The sequence below is a fragment of the Hemiscyllium ocellatum genome, chromosome 31 (assembly GCF_020745735.1).
Source record: "Hemiscyllium ocellatum isolate sHemOce1 chromosome 31, sHemOce1.pat.X.cur, whole genome shotgun sequence".
Classification (NCBI taxonomy): Eukaryota; Metazoa; Chordata; class Chondrichthyes; order Orectolobiformes; family Hemiscylliidae; genus Hemiscyllium; species Hemiscyllium ocellatum.
The window spans coordinates 50,965,481-50,983,278 of record NC_083431.1 but is presented as its reverse complement, the minus strand read 5'-3'; the positions used below and the strand labels follow the sequence as shown (position 1 = coordinate 50,983,278).

The window sequence follows — 17,798 nt, the reverse complement described above, 5'->3', positions numbered from 1 at the left end:
CCGTGTCTGCATGGGTTTTCTCCGGGTGCTCCGGTTTCCTCCCACATTCCAAAGATGTGGTTAGGTAGATTGGCCATGCTAAATTGCCCGTAGTGTTAGCTGCATTAGTCAGGGGGAAATGGGTCTGGGTGCGTGACTCTCCGGAGGCTCGGTCTGGACTGGTTGGGCCACACTGTAAGGAATCTAATCTAATCTAATTGAACGTAATATTCCGAATGTGGTCTGACAATCAATGGATATTTGGGCACAATTATAATGTTGCACTGTGTTAACTGCAGTCGGGACAATCTCATGGCAACGACAATATGTTGCAGAGGCCAAATGGACCTCCAGGTCATCTCAACTACACATCCCGATTCCCTGCGGATGCTCAAACCAATGGGACAAGCAGTAAGCCCTATGCTGGTCCCTGCCCATGTTGTTCTTGCTGTCACCGCTTCAGGGCAACTGGAAAAGCTCATCTCACCTTCCCCGCCCCACCCAGAGTGGAAATTGCTACAGACGCAAACTCCTGGATATAAAACCGTGCCCTGCAATGAGTGCATTTGAAGACAATATGTTTAATGTTTGGCAGCATCTGTGGAATGAAAGCAGAGTCGACGTTTCAGGTTCAGAAGGAGAGTCACTGGACCCAAAATGTTAACTGTGCTTTCTCTCCACAGATGCTGCCAGGCCTACTCAGTTTCTCCAGCAATTTGGCTCAGATTTCCAGCATCCAAGTTCTGGGTTTTAGGTTTGCTCTGGCTGAAAAGTGCAGAAAAGGCCAACTTTATTTTTTGTCCAGTGGCACAGTGAGGGAGACCTGAATACTGGACCCAGAGAGTCATCATCAGGTCTTCAACATGCTTGGCAGCTTTAGGAGGTCTCACAGAATGGACATGACCAAGGACAAATGGGGATCCACTGATAATGGCTGATCTAGATCTTGACTCAACTCAAGTGCCTTTGCTCTCCATCCATTGACAATCTTCTCAACTAGAGGTCATTTGAAGCCCTTAAATAGCCACTTAAACAGTCCTGGAACACACTTTGCAGACATGGAAGTACATATCCAGGTAGACACCCCTCAGTGCAGTACTAAAGGTATGTTCAAATGGGATAATAAACAAAGCCCCTTTGTAACTTTGTACTAAAGATGAACATCTTTCTTTCCAGTGATTTTCAACTCCATAACAGAGGGTGATTACAGGTCAAGCAGAGGTCTAGAGTCACAAGTCGCCCAAATTGGGCAAGAACTTCCTTCCTCAAATGCCATTGGTGAACCAGATGGGGTTTTTGAAATGACACTTTATGGTAGCTGTCACAGACACCATGCACACAACCAGCTTGATCAGGTGCTGTGGTGTACCCCCACAGTATTAGCCTGGTTTCCGAGATTACTAGTCTGCTTTGCCATTCCCTCCCCATGATAACCCCATTACTGGGATTTCTGAAATGAGCAACAAATGTGATAAGGAAACTCTGCCGTCCTCATTATTAGTAAAGGGGTCTGGCTGTGGTTTGAAATCTGTGCCCTGCAACAACCAACTCACTGAAATAGAACAGGGGAAATGATGGAATGCAGTGTGATGGAACTGAAATCACAAAACAACTACGAGTCAAATCTCTCCGCTAAAGTCAAGCTCCAGCTATATATTCCTTGCCTTATTACCACAGGAATGAAAGTAAACTTTCATTTGTTAAATGTAGGTTAATTGTGAAAATTTGCAATACAAATAATCAAGCTGAATTAGTAAGCAGGAGGGGAGCAGGAAGTACATTTCCTTTCTTCCAGCTTTGAGAGCTAAAAGAACCAATCAGAAGGAAGCAACAGGAGCAATAAGCAGTACTAAACCAATAGAATGAACAATTTCTGCACTACAGCCAAAACAGCATTGATCCAAGAATCAATGTCTTCAAAGTATTTACTATAGATGACCCTACCCTTGGCAGGCACTATCACTAAAGCAAGATTGACTTTATAAATCCCCGTACATTCCCCTGCAAGCCCCTTTGAGGAGATAAACATTGCATCAAATTGGCATCAAAAATCATGAGAAGAACCAATCGGCTAGAAGTACTGAAATAAATAGCACTGCAAGCTACACATCATGAGGTAAATCCCCCAATTCATCTCACGATTTCCCAGTCAATGCATCTAAAGTGAAAATCTTCTGGTTGCACTCACTTCCTGTCTGCATCGGGACTTTGTCGTCCTAATTTTGAAATCTGCTGCAGCGACTCTACCCCTCCCCCTCTGACAGATTTCCTGTGCTCACATTTGACCAGGGGTTTTCCTGTCTTCACTTTCCATCGTGTGTTAATTAGTTGTAAATTAAAAGCAAAATACTGCAGATGTTGGAAATCTGAAACACACACAGAATGCTGGAGAAACTCAGCAGGTCTGGCAGCATCTGTGGAGAGAGAAACTGAGTTAATTTCCAGTATTACCTAGGAATGACATTGACCTCCCAGTTGCTTGCCATTTCAACAAACCCCCTTGCTCTCGTGCTAATATTTCTGCTATGGCGTTCAAACAAAGCTCAACAGAAGCTCAAAAACACCACATTTTCTGCTTAGGCATCTCACAGCCTCTAGGTCTCAGTATTGAATTCAATAACTTCAGAAACTGATTGCATTGTGTCTGTTCTCCATCACGCCGTATTTGTTTACTTAGCAATGGTGGAAAGGACGAGTTCTTTCCCTTTCCCACCTAAACGGAGACCCTTTTCACATCTTTTCCTTTCTCCAGTATTAATTAATAACCCCACTTTCTTCTGTGCTGGGCCTCTTTGTGTCAAGTATTTAAAAATGCATCTATTTTCCAACACCTTCCAGTCCATACCAAACGCAGAATGTTGACTCTTTCGCTCTCCACAGATGCTGCCTGATCTGCTGAGTTTCTCCTGCAATCTTTGTTTGTTAATTAGCTGGATTTGGGCTTTGCACTGTCACAGGTCAATTTTGAACCAATAGAAACAGTTTATGGTTTATCTCACTGGCTAAATTCCAGGGATATATACAAATCATGGCATTTTGAGAATTTCAATCCAAGTATCATAAAATCTATAAAAGGTTGGTGGGTGCCCTTGAGGGAAGGGAGCTGCTATTCTTACCCAATCTGGTCTATTGACAGTGCCACTTTGATCCACCTTCATACCGCTCAGCTCAGAGAAAACCATGGCTTGCATTGGACCAATTAAAGGCAGCCCAACAGCCCTATCCGATTGGAGTAATTAAATATGGGCAGCAAATGCCAGCGTTGCTCATGACACTTACTCCATCAGTTGCCACAGACGGTAATGGTATCTTATAGGTATTCCTGATGAAGGGCTTTTGATGAAACGTCGATTTTCCTGCTCCTCGGATGCTGCCTGAACTGCTGTGCTCTTCCAGCACCACTCTAATCCAGAATGGTATCTTATACTCAAGTGCCCACTTCATGATTGATGAATTCATTGTATCATTTATTAAATGCTGACACACAGTTCAATGAACTCTGACTATTTTTGGTGCATTTTAAATATTAAACAGCAGAGTGTTTGTGGTTTGTCATTTGTATTTGCAATGATTGAGTGATGGGAAGATCACCCATTATTGAGTTAGTGACCTGGGTCAGGGAACACCCAATGGCTGCACACAGCTTTTTTTTTTAAAATCCAGGTTCTGCAGCTTTTAAAGTCCAGGTCTAGGAGCGACTGCAACCCCAGAGACTAACATAACACTCTTCAAACCGTGACGCTGTACTAGCTACACAATTTATTCTTCACCGTTGTTCGAGTTGGTGTTTGCAATTTTGTTGCCTGTGTCTATCAATCACCCCCCAACATTCGGTTTAATCTAAAATCATGCTGATCACATCGCCTCATCTTAACCTCCTCGGTCAGCTTCGTCACCAGGTGCGGTTTTTTGTTTGAGTAGTGAACGCTGCCAATGGCCTGGTTGGATGTGGGTCACATGTGTTTCAACAACAATGCATCAGAAAGGGCTGCACACTTGCACTTTCAGATCTGAGCCAGACAGCTGCCTTTTCTTGATCTTTCAGAGACCCTGTGGGTTTTGTTCTGGTTACTCACACCTCTCACTTGACAATCGTTGCCGAGCACCAGCTGGGGAAGGTGGGAGGCTTTCAGGAAGGTGAGCGATGTTTAAAGGTATTAGAACCTTCAGGCCAAGCTCTTAAATGATTATGGCAGTGGAGTTTCAATAAGATATTAAATAATTAGCTTTATTTTCACACAGACTCGCACAAGTAGTGAAAACTGAGGCACTGGGGTACAAGGTACCTAGGTACAGATTCTGAAGTACAAATTCTTGGGGGAAAAAAAATTGAGAGAGATTTTGAGCTGACCACTACAATGTAAATAGCTAAGAAAGAAGGTCCCCTCATTCTTAAACAGAGCTTCAAGCTGACTTAGCCAAACCGCAGACATTCCAAAGCACATTCGAGGTAAACTACAAACACTCACAGCCAGCAATTACTCTGAAACATGAGGTAAGCATTAAACAGCTTCATGCCTCAGTTATCTTTGGGATATAAAAAAAGGTCAGGTAAACAAACAGCTATGGGAACAGAACACACAAACTCCAATCTCCGCAGCACTGCATTAACACTGTAGATACTTGTAATTAACCTGAACAGATATATTATGATGACTCTGTAATAGGTGGGGCTTGAACCTGAGCCTCCTGCCCTATCTAACGATACAGAAAACAATGAAAGACTTGTATTTATACTGCACCTTGCATAGCTGATCATTTCACAGCTGGTTCTTTATTCAAGGCCTAATTGTATCCTTAAGACACTGGAGCAGAATCAGACCATTCAGCCCATCGAATCTGCTCGCCATTCCGATTAGGGCTGATAAATTTCTCAACCCCATTCACCTGTCTTTCCCAGAAGCTTTGATCCTAATTAAGAACCTATCCCTGTCTTAAATACACTCAGTGACCTGGCTTCCACAGCCTTCGGTGGTAATGAGCACCACAGATTACCCACCCTCTGCAGTACGGTCTACAGGAAGTTAGAGACAAATACCTATCTACTGGCAGAGAAGCTCCAGAGTCTATAACTGAGGCAGGGGAATGGAACATTTCAAAATGTACTCATCAGGGAGGGACAACAAGGAAGTTTAAGGGATAGATCACACCTGATAAAGCTTTTATTTTGGAAAAGGTGACTATAGAAATGGATAGGGAAATTTATTTATTTACATTTCTAAGGCATTTAGTAAAGTGCGTAATGACAGACCATTTGCTAACATTCAAGATTATCAAATTGAAGGCAAATTCGACTTTGTGTCAAAGTGTTTTGTAACTCCCCTCCTGAAAGGCCTGGCTTTAATCTGTCGGATGTCCCAGGTCTTTAGATGGCCAAATCAACACAATACCCCTCTATTTACCTATAAGTTTCTGTTCAGATCTTGAAGACTTTGATCACATTTGCCCTTTGACCTGGTTTGAAAGAAGGAGTAACAGACTGAGAACCCCACGTCTATCAATAGTACAAAGGTTGGTTGGATTTTAAGGATTGTGAAAGGAAGCATAAAGTTACAAAACGAATAAAGATAGATTAAATGAATAGGAAAACGGGCTGGTGGGGTCATCCATTTTGGCCGGAGAAGGGATGAAACAAAGTATGATCAAAATGGCGAAAGGGGAGACTGGGACCATGCAGGATTCCAAATGTACAGATAATTACAAAAGTCACAAGGAGGGCCTGAAAAAAAATCAAACATTTGGCTTTTATTTCAGCAAGTGGAATATATGGGACTTGATGATACACATTAACTATACCACAACCAGAGGACTGAGCTCACCTTAGGAAGGAGATATTGACCTTGTAGGAACTTGAGCAGTGTAGACTTACCGAAATGAACTCAAGTGTCAAACTACTTGGAGACATGACTGAAACTTATTGTCTTCTCTGAAATTTAGAGGGTCAAAGGGCAAACGTGATCAAAGTCTTCAAGATCTGAAGAGAAACTTATAGGTAAATAGAGGGGTATTGTGTTGATTTGGCCATCTAAAAACCTGGGACATCTGACAGATTAAAGCCAGGCCTTTCAGGAGGGGAGTTACAAAACACTTTGACACAAAGTAGCAGAAGTTTAGAATTCTTCTCTGCAAACAGCGATCAACATTAGATCAAGGCAGCAGATCACCACCATCCTCTCAAAGGCAACTAAGGGCAAGCAACAAATGCTGGCCCAGTCAGGGATGCCCACGTTCTGGGACTGAATAAAGAATTAATTGATTTTTTTAAAAAAATCTATCAAGATAATTAGTAAATAAATCTCAAAGGCAGAATGAGGTCATAGATCAAGCATGTCATCGTTGAATAATGGAACAAGCTAGAGGCTGAATGGCCCTCCTGCTGCACACAACATCAGATTTCTGAACCAAATCAGCTATTGCCTGGGATATCAAATATACAGAGCTTAAATCCAGACAGCAGAGCAAGTTCCCTTCCCTGCAGGATACCAGTGGGTCTTGAATGACTAACAGACAGAAGATCATTTTTACTAACGGTGTTGTTTAATATTCAGATTTGCCAACTGAATTCAAATTTTCAAACTGCTAAAATTAGAATTTGATGGATCGTAGAACGTCCAGCACAGGCACGAGAGACTAACTCGAGTTTATACTCTATATTCAATGTCCTCTACCCCACTGGCAATGTTCTTCTGTCCCTACTTCCCTCGTACACTCAGGAAGTTACTCCCAAAGGCCTGTTATACAGTACCTGAGTCTTTACTTTCTCATCTGGTAGCAAACTCCACATTCTAATCTCTATCAGAGTAAAGAGGTTCCTCATCAATTGTAATTGGATTTATAAGTAACTATGATGATCCTGAATTTTGAGCACTCCCATAAATGGAAACATTTGGGATTTTGCGATGCCAATGTGGGGAATACGTAGATTGAATGGGGGATTATAAAAAGATGGGAAGCACTTGGTGTCACCACACCATCAGGAGGGTGGTGAAATCAGCCCTCTTGCAGTTCGGCCAGCTCCTGGAGTCCTTGTGAGGAGGAAGCCTGTTCTGCAGTCTGTTCGTTAACAGCACTTTTAAAGTTTCCCTAAATGGATCATTAGGTAATGCTGCATAATGTCAGGGCTTCAGTCACAAAAGGAAAAAGTATCCATTAAAATGAGCAGCATTGTGAAAGTGCAGAAATCTTCAGCTGCGATAGGTTAAATTACTCAATTGTTAAAGCACTCTTCTGCATTAATCAGAATGGAAGTTCAGATTTTACTTGGTCAGTTGCACACTGTGTTTTGATCTTTTCATTGACTGGCTAACCAGCCCATTTATTCCATTACTTCAAAGACTTTAACATGCTCTACAGGCTTTGTAGACAATTGGCTAAGCTAGAATCCTTACCGAGTGATTCAGGTCAGCAGGGATCCCTGATAAAGTGGGGTAGGTTTATTTTAGCAGTTTTGTTCAGAGGGATTTATTTTATTCCCTCACACCAATGAGATAACTCCAGAGTACACGCTGTATTATGACGTGGAGAAGCCAGTGTTGGACTCGGGTGGACAATGTTAAAAAATCACACACCAGTTCATAGTCCAACAGGTTAATTTGGAAGCAGGGGCCTATGAAGTGCTGTTCCTTCATCAACCAGCTGTTGAAAGAGCAGCGCTCTGAAAGCTAGTGCCTCCACAAACTGATTGGACTATGACCTGGTGTTGTGTTATTTTTAACCTCAGAGTATCATGCTTTTGGGGGAGACGTGAGAGAGCGAGATGGTGCTTTGTTTATTTTGACAGTTTTATATCACTTAACAGCATAATAAATATTAAAGATATTTCAAGGGGAGCTTGAATGGTTCTGTTTCCCATTGATAGTTTCATAAGCTTTGAAGAGGATGTTTTAAAAAGAGAAATTTGATTGGCGGTTTGCTTACTTTGATAGCTTCATAAACATGTTAAAGACTTTCCAACCTTACTACAGGGCTCAAAGCCAGAACGGATGTTGGGTGAGAGATATGGGAGATTGTTGGTGGATGGTATTAATGAAGAATTTGAGTGGATTGGGTGGGTGCGTGTTGGGGGTGGAGGGGTCATTGAGAGGAAGTGGGCTAGGATGCCAAACACTCAGGTCCGGAACTTGTTTAACACCCAAACGAAGGAGGAAAGCCTTCCAACCTGCCTACTTTATCATCGGAGGAGTATGCAACCTAGCCCATCCTCAGCAGCCCACCATGAAAACAGCATGGACAGGCACTCCTGGATAGCAATGCCAGGGAATCTCCAAACATCCAACCCCAGCCTCAAATGGGGCAATGTGCCTCACTTCTCTCAAGCTAAACTCAATGTTTTAAAGACCTCTGTTAGGCCATCCCTCAACATTTGATTTTCTAGACTCTTCAACACTGTGGGCGGCACGGTGGCACAGTGGTTAGCACTGCTGTCTCACAGCACCAGAGATCCGGGTTCAATTCCCGCCTCAGGCAACTGACTGTGTGGAGTTTGCACATTCTCCCCTTGTCTGCGTGGGTTTCCCCCGGGTGCTCCGGTTTCCTCCCACAGTCCAAAGATGTGTGGGTCAGGTGAATTGGCCATGCTAAATTGCACCTAGTGTTAGGTAAGGGGTAAATGTAGGGGTATGGGTGGGTTGCGCTTCGGCGGGTCGGTGTGGACTTGTTGGGCCGAAGGGCCTGTTTCCACACTGTAAATAATCTAATCTAATCTAAAAAACTGTTCAAAATGTTTTGAAAAGATAATCTCTCAGTTCTTATAACCTTGGAGTTCTTGGATATTCGTCTACATCTCCCTCTCTTATCTCTATGTTCAGATTGTATTATGGAGATCAAAACCTTACACAATGTCCCCAGTGAGGTCTAACCACACAACACTAGCAGCATCTTGGGAGAGAGAAACAGCATTCACATATTGAGTTTTTACTTCTCTTTGAACAAGGAGGGTCATTATCAACCTGAAATAGGTTGTGTTACTCTCCACAGATACTGCCAGACGGACTCAATATTACCAGCATCACTTTTTTTTGAAAAAACATTTCCAGCTTTCTTATTCCTGCTGGCAAAATCCATTTGCACACTAATACTCTGTTTATTGATGTCTGCTTGCCCCAGTATGATCCATATCTGATAGGTAGGTCCAGGCTGCCAAAATGCCAATCTTTGTGGAACACCATTTCCTCTATTCTTCATCTCAACGCCTGGATTACGAACCCAGCAACGGACCAGCTATGATTATTATTTATTCTATCAGAGCTCTTTGCTATGATTGTGACTGAACAAGGAGCTTCAGGGAAATAACATATTTCTTTGGTAACAGCTACTGAATTGCTGAGATGAATGCTGCTCCCTCTGAGTTAACCTTTGCTGAAATAGTTTACTGACTGACACCAATGGTTTTTTTTTTACAGCTTTGAAACTTTTAATGTGCTCCAGCACAAGACATGAGAAGGTCCAATCGATGAGAACATGCACTGATCTGCAACAAACTGAAATTCTCCCTGGTGTTTCTCTTCGGTTCCAACTACAAATCTTGGCCAACAATTTATACCCAGCAAACTGCCATAAATATCCCTTTTTTTTTGGCATTTCCATAATTTCAGTTTAAGGCTCATATGATCTCATAACCCAGACTTGGAACACCTTACTTACATCTTCCAATAACACACAAAGTATTAAAACTAAAGTTGATCCTGGCCAAGTTAATTTACCTCACTAACGTCCCTATTCTCAGCTTTGCTAATGTCCTGTGTGATATACCTTACATTACACTAACAGATACAAATTTGTTTGAATGTCTTTGTAGAGATCTTGCAGGGCATTGGGCGCTGTTCCTGCCTCGGACCCAGAAACGGAGCTCATGTCCTACTCTGGGAAAGGTGCCTTCATGACACAGCCCAAACAGGTCAAATATCAACCACTGCAGTCAATTGCTCGAGGACACAGCAGTGTGGCAGGCATTGAGAGTGACCCAGTGAAAGATCACAACTAGACAGAGTCCTTCACAATCTCAGGATATCCCAAATCGATTCACAGTTGATGAAGTACTTTTACAATGTACTCACTGTCATATCACAGGAGGCAGCTTCCTGCACAGAAAGATCTCACCAGAGTCAAATATGTGGTTTCTGGATAAACAGAGGACTCCCTTACCCTGCTTGGGATCCAGAGATCACCATGGGGACCTTTTTACAGCTACTGACAGCGTGGGTTGGCATTGGTTTAAAATGTTACCTGCAAGATACCGCCTGTGAGAGTACACAGAGGTGGTAATCTAGAATAATGTGCTCAAGTCTCTAGCGCGGTGCTTGAACAGACAATGTGCGGACTGAGGGATGAGTGTGTTGCCAACTGAGCTGTGGTGGACAGCTGAAATCAAACTCCAGAAAGCTGTAGTGAATGGTAGAATGTGATCACTACAGATAGAGGGATTGATTTTGTTTCCCTCAACTCCCCCAGATATTTGTCTATAATTGTTGAACCAGTGCTGACAAGGTAACGGTCTAATTCCTGCCTCCTGATCATGAGTGAATATCCAATAAGCTCTCAGCCTGCTGGACACAATCTGTCATTGGCTTACCTTACAGACAGACATCTGATTGGTGGTGAGTGTTCCAGTCTTGTCGGAGCAGATTATTGACGTACAGCCCAATGTCTCCACCGAGGGAAGGCTCCTCACAATGGCATTCTTCTTCGCCATGCGCCGAGTGCCCAGGGCTAGGCAGGTGGTGATCACAGCAGGTAGGCCCTCAGGAATGGCAGCCACAGCCAGTGCCACCGCTATTTTGAAGTAGTAGATGGCACCACGGACCCAGGAGCCGCCATGGACCGGGTCATTGAAGTGCCCGATGTTGATCACCCAGACGGCGACACAGATGAGGGAGATCACCTTTGACAGCTGCTGCCCAAACTCATCCAGTTTCTGCTGGAGAGGGGTCTTCTCATTCACGGTGGATGCCATCTGGTTCCGAATCTTGCCAATCTCCGTGTGGACTCCTGTAGCCACAACAATACCAGTCGCCTTCCCAGATGCAATGTTGGTGCCCTGAAAAGGAAAGTCAAAATGAAGTGAGCGTGAAGATTTGGGTAATTGGCTACTGTTTTTAAAAAAACACACAGGGGAAACTGAGTCAGGATAGCACTCCTCATTCAATGTATTATGTAAACTTTCAATAAACAATGGGATATTTCATAAAGATTTGGTGTTAGATCCCTTTTGAGTCAGATTTGTACAGCACGGAAACAGACCATTCTGTCCATGTCAACCAGATATCCTCAATTAATCCAGTCCCATTTGCCAGCACTTGGCCCATCTCCCTCTAAACCCTTCCATTTCAGGTACCCATCCAAATGTATTTTAATTGTTGCAATTGTACCAGCCTCCATCATCACCTCTTGCAGCTCATTCCACACACACACACACACACACACACAGTTAAAGTTACCTCTTAGATCCCTTTTAAATCCTTCCCCTCACCTTAAAACCTAAGAACTCTAGTTTTGGACTCTCCTACCCTGGGGAAAAGACCTCAGCTATTTATCCTATCCATGCCCTTCATGATTTTCTGAACCTCTATAAGATCACCCCACAGCCTCTGACACGCCAAGGGAAATAGCCCCAGCCTATTCAGCCTCTCTATAGCTTAAACTCTCCAGCCCCTGTAAAAGCCTTGTAAATCTTTTCTGCACCCTGTCAAGGGTAACAACATTTCTTCTCAAAGGGAGAGCAGAATTGAACGCAGTATTCCAAAAGTGGCCGAACCAATATGTTGTACAGCCGCAACATGAAACGTTTAAAGGAAAGTTTCAAATTTCCCGATGAGCCCCATTATGGTAGACACCATCTCCTCCCTCAAGATCACCATAGTACATGTTGGACTCGAGGGAAACCAGCTGCATCCTCCAAACAGCTTCATTTCACTCCAACAGGAGCCAACTCCAGTAAAACATGAAACATGTTTCGTACAACACTAATCCCTTAAGACAGTTCTTCTCTTTTAAACCAATAGTCATTTCCAGTATATCCCAATTACTAAAAGGCTCAATGCATTCCTTTCAGAAAAGCAATTTCAATTTGCCCAGAAAAATAACTCGCTTGTGTTGAATGACAGAGGTCACTCTCACCAAAGGCTTTCCCCTTCCATTTATCCTATTTGAACCACAAATTGAAAAAACCTTTCATGCGCATCACAATAACCAAGATAGCTTGCAATCTATCAGATAACTGGCAATCTGACATCTCTCTCTCAGATTAACTGAGCTTCAATGCCACAGTCTGCGCTTTAGTAATTCTTTAACCTTCCATTTCTCTGCAGATGTCAAGAATATTATAAAGTAAAAGCTTGGAGAGGACTGCAGATGCTGGAGATCAGAGCTGAAAAAGATGGTGCTGGAAAAGCGCAGCAGGTCAGGCAGCATCCAAGGAGCAGGAGAATCGACGTTTTGGGCATAAGCCCTTCTTCAGCTTGCCATCTTGGACATTATAAATTCTAAATTCTAACTTCTACCATTATAAGGCACCTACCTATTAAACCTTTCAAGCTAGGATTATAACATGAGACAGCTCTACATTGCAGGAGTATGAGAAGGCAATAACTCTAAGCTTTCTCTGCACCTTCTCTGTAGCTATATTCCGCATTCTGTTCTATTACTCTAATCTACTTACATTAGGTAGGATTGTCTGGCTAGCATGCAAAATAATACTTTTTGCTGTTTCTTGGTTATGAGACAGTAATCAATCAAAACCTAAACAGACAAAAAAAAAATTCTACATCTATTATTTGCTGAACAAAATGCCTCAGTACACCCATGACCCAATTCTCCTGGTTTTTGGTGCAATGACTCTATGATTACCAGCACGCTCCCACCTCTGCCATCTCTATTTCAGGGGTTTTTTTTCTGTACTTTTGATAACACTTCCTTTGAAACTGGAAAATAATTTTTGGTTCTTTTTTTTAAACCATGAATTTTCATTCGTGCTCTGGTGGGGGGGGAACTGATACAGTGGCAGTGTCACTCAATTTGTAGATCAGAACCTCAGGCTAATGTTCTCGAGACAGGAGTTGAATCTCACCATGGCAGATGGCAAAATTTGAAAAAAATATCATCTGGAATTAAAAGCTCATCTAACGGCAAGCAATGTTGATTGACATTAAAACCTACCTGTTTCACCTATAGGGAAGGAAACGGCTATCCTGAACTGGTCTGGCCCAAATGGGACTTCAGACCTACACAACGTGGTCAACTCTTAACTGCTATCTGGGCAATTAGGGGTGCAAGGGGCAGAGACAGCCCACGAGTGAGGGATGTGACGTATTGTGAAGCAGATAGATTGACAGATGGCTGCAAACTGCTCTACACACAGTAATGTGCAGCCATGATATTGGCCGCCCGAGTTTCTGTTATATATGGGAAGGCAGTGGCCATCCACGTAACTGGATGAGTAAATCCAGAACCCCAGCTAACATAAGAACGTAGGAGTAGGCCGTCCTGCCCATTGAGCCCGCTCCACCGTTCAATAGGACCATGGCTGATCTTTTTGTAGACTCAGCTCCACCTACCCGCCCTCTCACCGTAATCTTTAGTCCCTTTACTGTCCAAAACTCTGTCATTGCCTTAAAACCATTCAATGAGGAAGCCTTAACTGCTTCCCTGGGTAGGGAATCCCACAGATTCACAACCCTTCAGGTAAAGACGTTCTTCCTCAACTCCATCCTGAACCTGTTCCCTCTTATTTTGAGCTATTTGCCCTAGTTCTAGTTCTCCGCCCACCCCCAGAACCTCCCTGCTTCTATCTTATCGATCCCCTTCATCACTTTATATGATTCTACAAGATCTCCTCCCTCATTGTTCTAAATTACAATGAGTATAGATCCAACCTATTCAATCTCTCCTCATAAGCCAACCCTTTCAACTCTGGAATCAACCTCTGCACCCCCTCCAGTGCCAGTACATCCTTTCTCAAGGAAGGAGACCAAACCTGTACACTGTACTCCAGGTGTGGCCTCACCAGGACCCTGTACAGCTGCAGCATAACCTCGGTTTTTCAATTCCATCCCTCTAGCATTGAAGGACAATATTTCATTTCCTTCTTAACTATCTGTTGCACCTCCAAAAGGCCTGAGGACATTGATTCAAACCCCCTTGTGGTAGATGGAGAAATGTGACTGCATTAAAAATCTGCAATGGTCTGGTCTCATGGCTGGAATGGGCTAGTCACTGCTGGAAAAACTCATTTGGATTACTAATGGGAAAGGAAATAGAGTCATAAAACCATACAGCATGGAAACAGACCAGATATCCCAACCCAATCCAGTCCCACCTGCCAGCACCCGGCCCATATCCCTCCAAACCCTTCCTGTTCATATACCCATCCAAATGCCTTTGAAATGTTGCAATTGTCCCAGCCTCCACCACTCCCTCTGGCCTACAGCTCCACAGTAATGTGATTGACCTTTCATGGACAATAATCAGAAGTGAATAATAAATGCTGCCTAGCCAGTGACCCTCACATGGGCCACTTAGTGTCAAGGACATTATGGGTGGGCAGCAAATGTTGGCCTTGCCAGCAAAGACCATGCCTTACCCACACTTCGATATTAATGGAAGCTGCAACATTAGACACCACTTCCTGGTTATTTCTTCGAAGGAGATGGCAATGTGATAGCACTGTCATGGCATGATAAACCTAATGCTGTGGAGACATGGGTTAAATTCTCACTGTGGCAGCTGGGGGATCTTGAACTTAACTAATCAATCTGTAATTATAAAGTCGTGTCAGTGATGACAATGTCTATTCCAAACGTCTGAGTCAGTAATGTCATTCAGAGACGGAAACTTGCCATGTTGACCCAGTTGGAATGACATGCAGTGATTTTGACTTACACACTAAAGTGAGCCACTCAGTTCAAAGGCAATTAGGGATGTGCAACTAGTTCTGGCCTGGCCATACTCCACAATAGGTACAGAATAAATATACAGAAATGCATTTGGCCACTGGACAGAATAGACCGCACCTGCGTTCAGATAATGCCAGACTCCTTCATATTCCTTCACACTGAATACAGACGTTCTGGCAGTACTGTCAATGCACCATACATCAGGCTGTGCACACAATTAGCAGCCTCATTGATAAACCTCAAATATTAACGGAGCCTAGTGCACAATCTCCACCTTGGACAACAAGGGCAGCGTAAAATGCACAAGGGAGCTCTCCCCGTTGATCCATGAACAATGTGGGCGGCACGGTGGCACAGTGGTTAGCACTGCTGCCTCACAGCGCCAGAGACCCGGGTTCAATTCCCGACTCAGGCGACTGACTGTGTGGAGTTTGCACGTTCTCCCCGTGTCTGCGTGGGTTTCCTCCGGATGCTCCGGTTTCCTCCCACAGTCCAAAGATGTGTGGGTCAGGTGAATTGGCCATGCTAAATTGCCTGTAGTGTTAGGTAAGGGGTAAATTTAGGGGTATGGGTGGGTTGCGCTTTGGCAGGTCGGTGTGGACTTAAGTAATCTAATCTCAAAAACTGGATTCATCACAGTCTACCTACCGAAAACAGCATGTTCTTCTTGTCCTGGTTCACAGCTCGAGGGTCTGGTACAGGGTCACTGTGCTTGATAACAGAGACAGATTCCCCTAGACATAGAGATCAGAGAATTAACGTGAGGAAGCATGGAACATAGACAGTAGAGAGACAAAGAGAACGGCATCCATCTCGAAGGGGCGTCCAGGGAACAAGTGCAGACTCTGTGAATAAACCCCAGGACAAGCACTAATGCCATCACCAACGGAGACGGGAGTATGACTAACAACAGCAGCTAGCCACAGCAGCGCAGGGAGGCCAAGGCTTTTATTACTTTAATATTTCTGAATGGACACTGTGTTAAACAGAAGAATGCATAGGTGAATTCACACTCTAACAGACAAATTCCAGAATGAGAAATTAATAAGCAATTTCTTTATGTTAATTCCAGAACAGCCCATCGGGATATGGTAACAATGACTCAGAGTAAATGCAAAAGCAGGCGTGGATCAACAATTTCCAATTGGAAATGTTGGGGAACCAGTTTTGCCTAACTAACCTTTGGCTTCGCAGTTGCCAAATAAAAGAGCTTCTCACTTCTTAGAACCTTTGCACTAAATATTGTTAGCATTCTTTGAAGTAATAACTCACTCCTCCCACTTCACAAAGCAATCTTTCTCAAAAATATTTCACAACGTGGCACCAATCAAACAATTGACAGTAGGGAGCTTCCTAGAGTAACCAACCCCATATTTGCGTTTCTTTTCATTGACTCACCTAACTACATTTTATGATTTTGCTTTGCCTTCCAAGACAGGTTATTCATTCTGGGAGATGAAATACTGGTCCCATGAATATCAGCATTGAGATCAGGTAGACTCAGTGTGTGACACCCTGCACACCGGCCCAGTCACCCTACCCCCTCATATCCAGGTGTTATTTTGGAGGAAGAATGTGAACTGAAGGCCAGAGTCCTGCTAAAGGTTGGTGTGAAGCTACACAAACCTACAGAACAACTCAACGACCAGCACACAAGGCAGACATAGACAGAGATCAAACCAAAGGGTGGTTTGGAGCTAGACCATTTATCCAATCGAGTTCAGCCAATGAATTTTTCCCTTTCCTTATTCCACTTAACCAAACCTTAAGTACCAATCTCTCCAATTTGGTTTTTCATGTTTCATCAAGGGTTTTACTGACTGAACAGGTAATAGTGTAAACTGAATGAGCTTTACCCCAACATGGAGAATTCCTTTGTCCCATTATGTACCTCACTTCCAGTAGGAGTACTGCCTTTTATTCCATGCACTGTACACACTCCTCTATCACATGGCTGTTCAAAACTGGAGGCACCTAGAAACCTCTCAGCCTGTACAATAATTCTGTTGAAGATGAAAACTTTTCCCCGTTCTACCTCTACCTCCAGTTTTTATTTATTGTGTTCTGAACAGTATTTTGAAAAGTAAAGTAATGTGCAATTATTCTGTGAAGGTAAGGAGTTATGAATCAGTGGTTTACGGCAACACATGTTGTGGCCAGTGAACAAGGCAAAACCTAGAGTGTAGGGGGCTCTTGTGGTGCAGTGGTCATGTGAGCCAGGCGGCCTGGGTTTCCAGGCTGACCTGCTCCAGAGGGAGCAATAACACTGCAGAACAGGCTGACTTGGGGGAGGGAAAAAGAACAATAAGAATCGCCAACGTTCAGTCTCAGGATTATGGGAAGGAAATTTCCTGCTTGCATTGCATCCGTTTGGCTTAATTTTATAGCCAGCTCTCCATGATGTCAGAGCTCATTATATCACATGCCACTTGAGTGTGTGACCAAGTCTGACACAAATATGGTACTGAGTGTGTGCTAAATCATTACAACTGTCTTTCAGATAAGACATTAAAATAGGGATTAAATGGACATGACTAATTCCAATAAACTTCCAACAGCACCAAAAACTAACAACATGGTTATTTATTCATGTTGTGTACACAGACTGATTTTGTCTGTGCACTCCCAAATGCTGTTACACTACAGAAGTAATAGCTCAGTTGCATCCTGAGTAGATGGTGAGATGTGGCTGTAGGGAAGTGCCTTTGATCTAGTTGCTTGATGGGTCTTCTATCCTTGGCCAGTGTATGTTGACCATCCCTGGAGAAGGTGGTAGTGAACCTTCCTTTTGATTCGCTGCAGTCTGTTTTGGTTTAAGGTGCAGCCACAGTCCTGAGAGGGAGGGACGTTCAGGGTTTTAATCCAGTGATGCTGAAGGAACGGCAACATAGCTAACACCTGGATGGTGTGTACCTCAGAGAAGGATGGTCA

At 43.4% G+C, this 17,798-nt stretch overlaps 1 protein-coding gene across 1 annotated transcript in view; it reads right to left on the bottom strand.

Moving 5' to 3' along the window:
• atp2a3 (ATPase sarcoplasmic/endoplasmic reticulum Ca2+ transporting 3) overlaps window positions 1-17,798 on the bottom strand; it is a 205,834-nt gene that overhangs the window by 98,552 nt on the left and 89,484 nt on the right. Inside the window, exons 7-8 of the mRNA XM_060847938.1 lie at window positions 15,516-15,601; window positions 10,550-11,014 (exon numbers count right to left, since the gene is read on the bottom strand). Coding sequence (XP_060703921.1) covers window positions 10,550-11,014; window positions 15,516-15,601 — 551 coding nt within the window. The remainder of the gene's footprint in view (window positions 1-10,549; window positions 11,015-15,515; window positions 15,602-17,798) is intronic.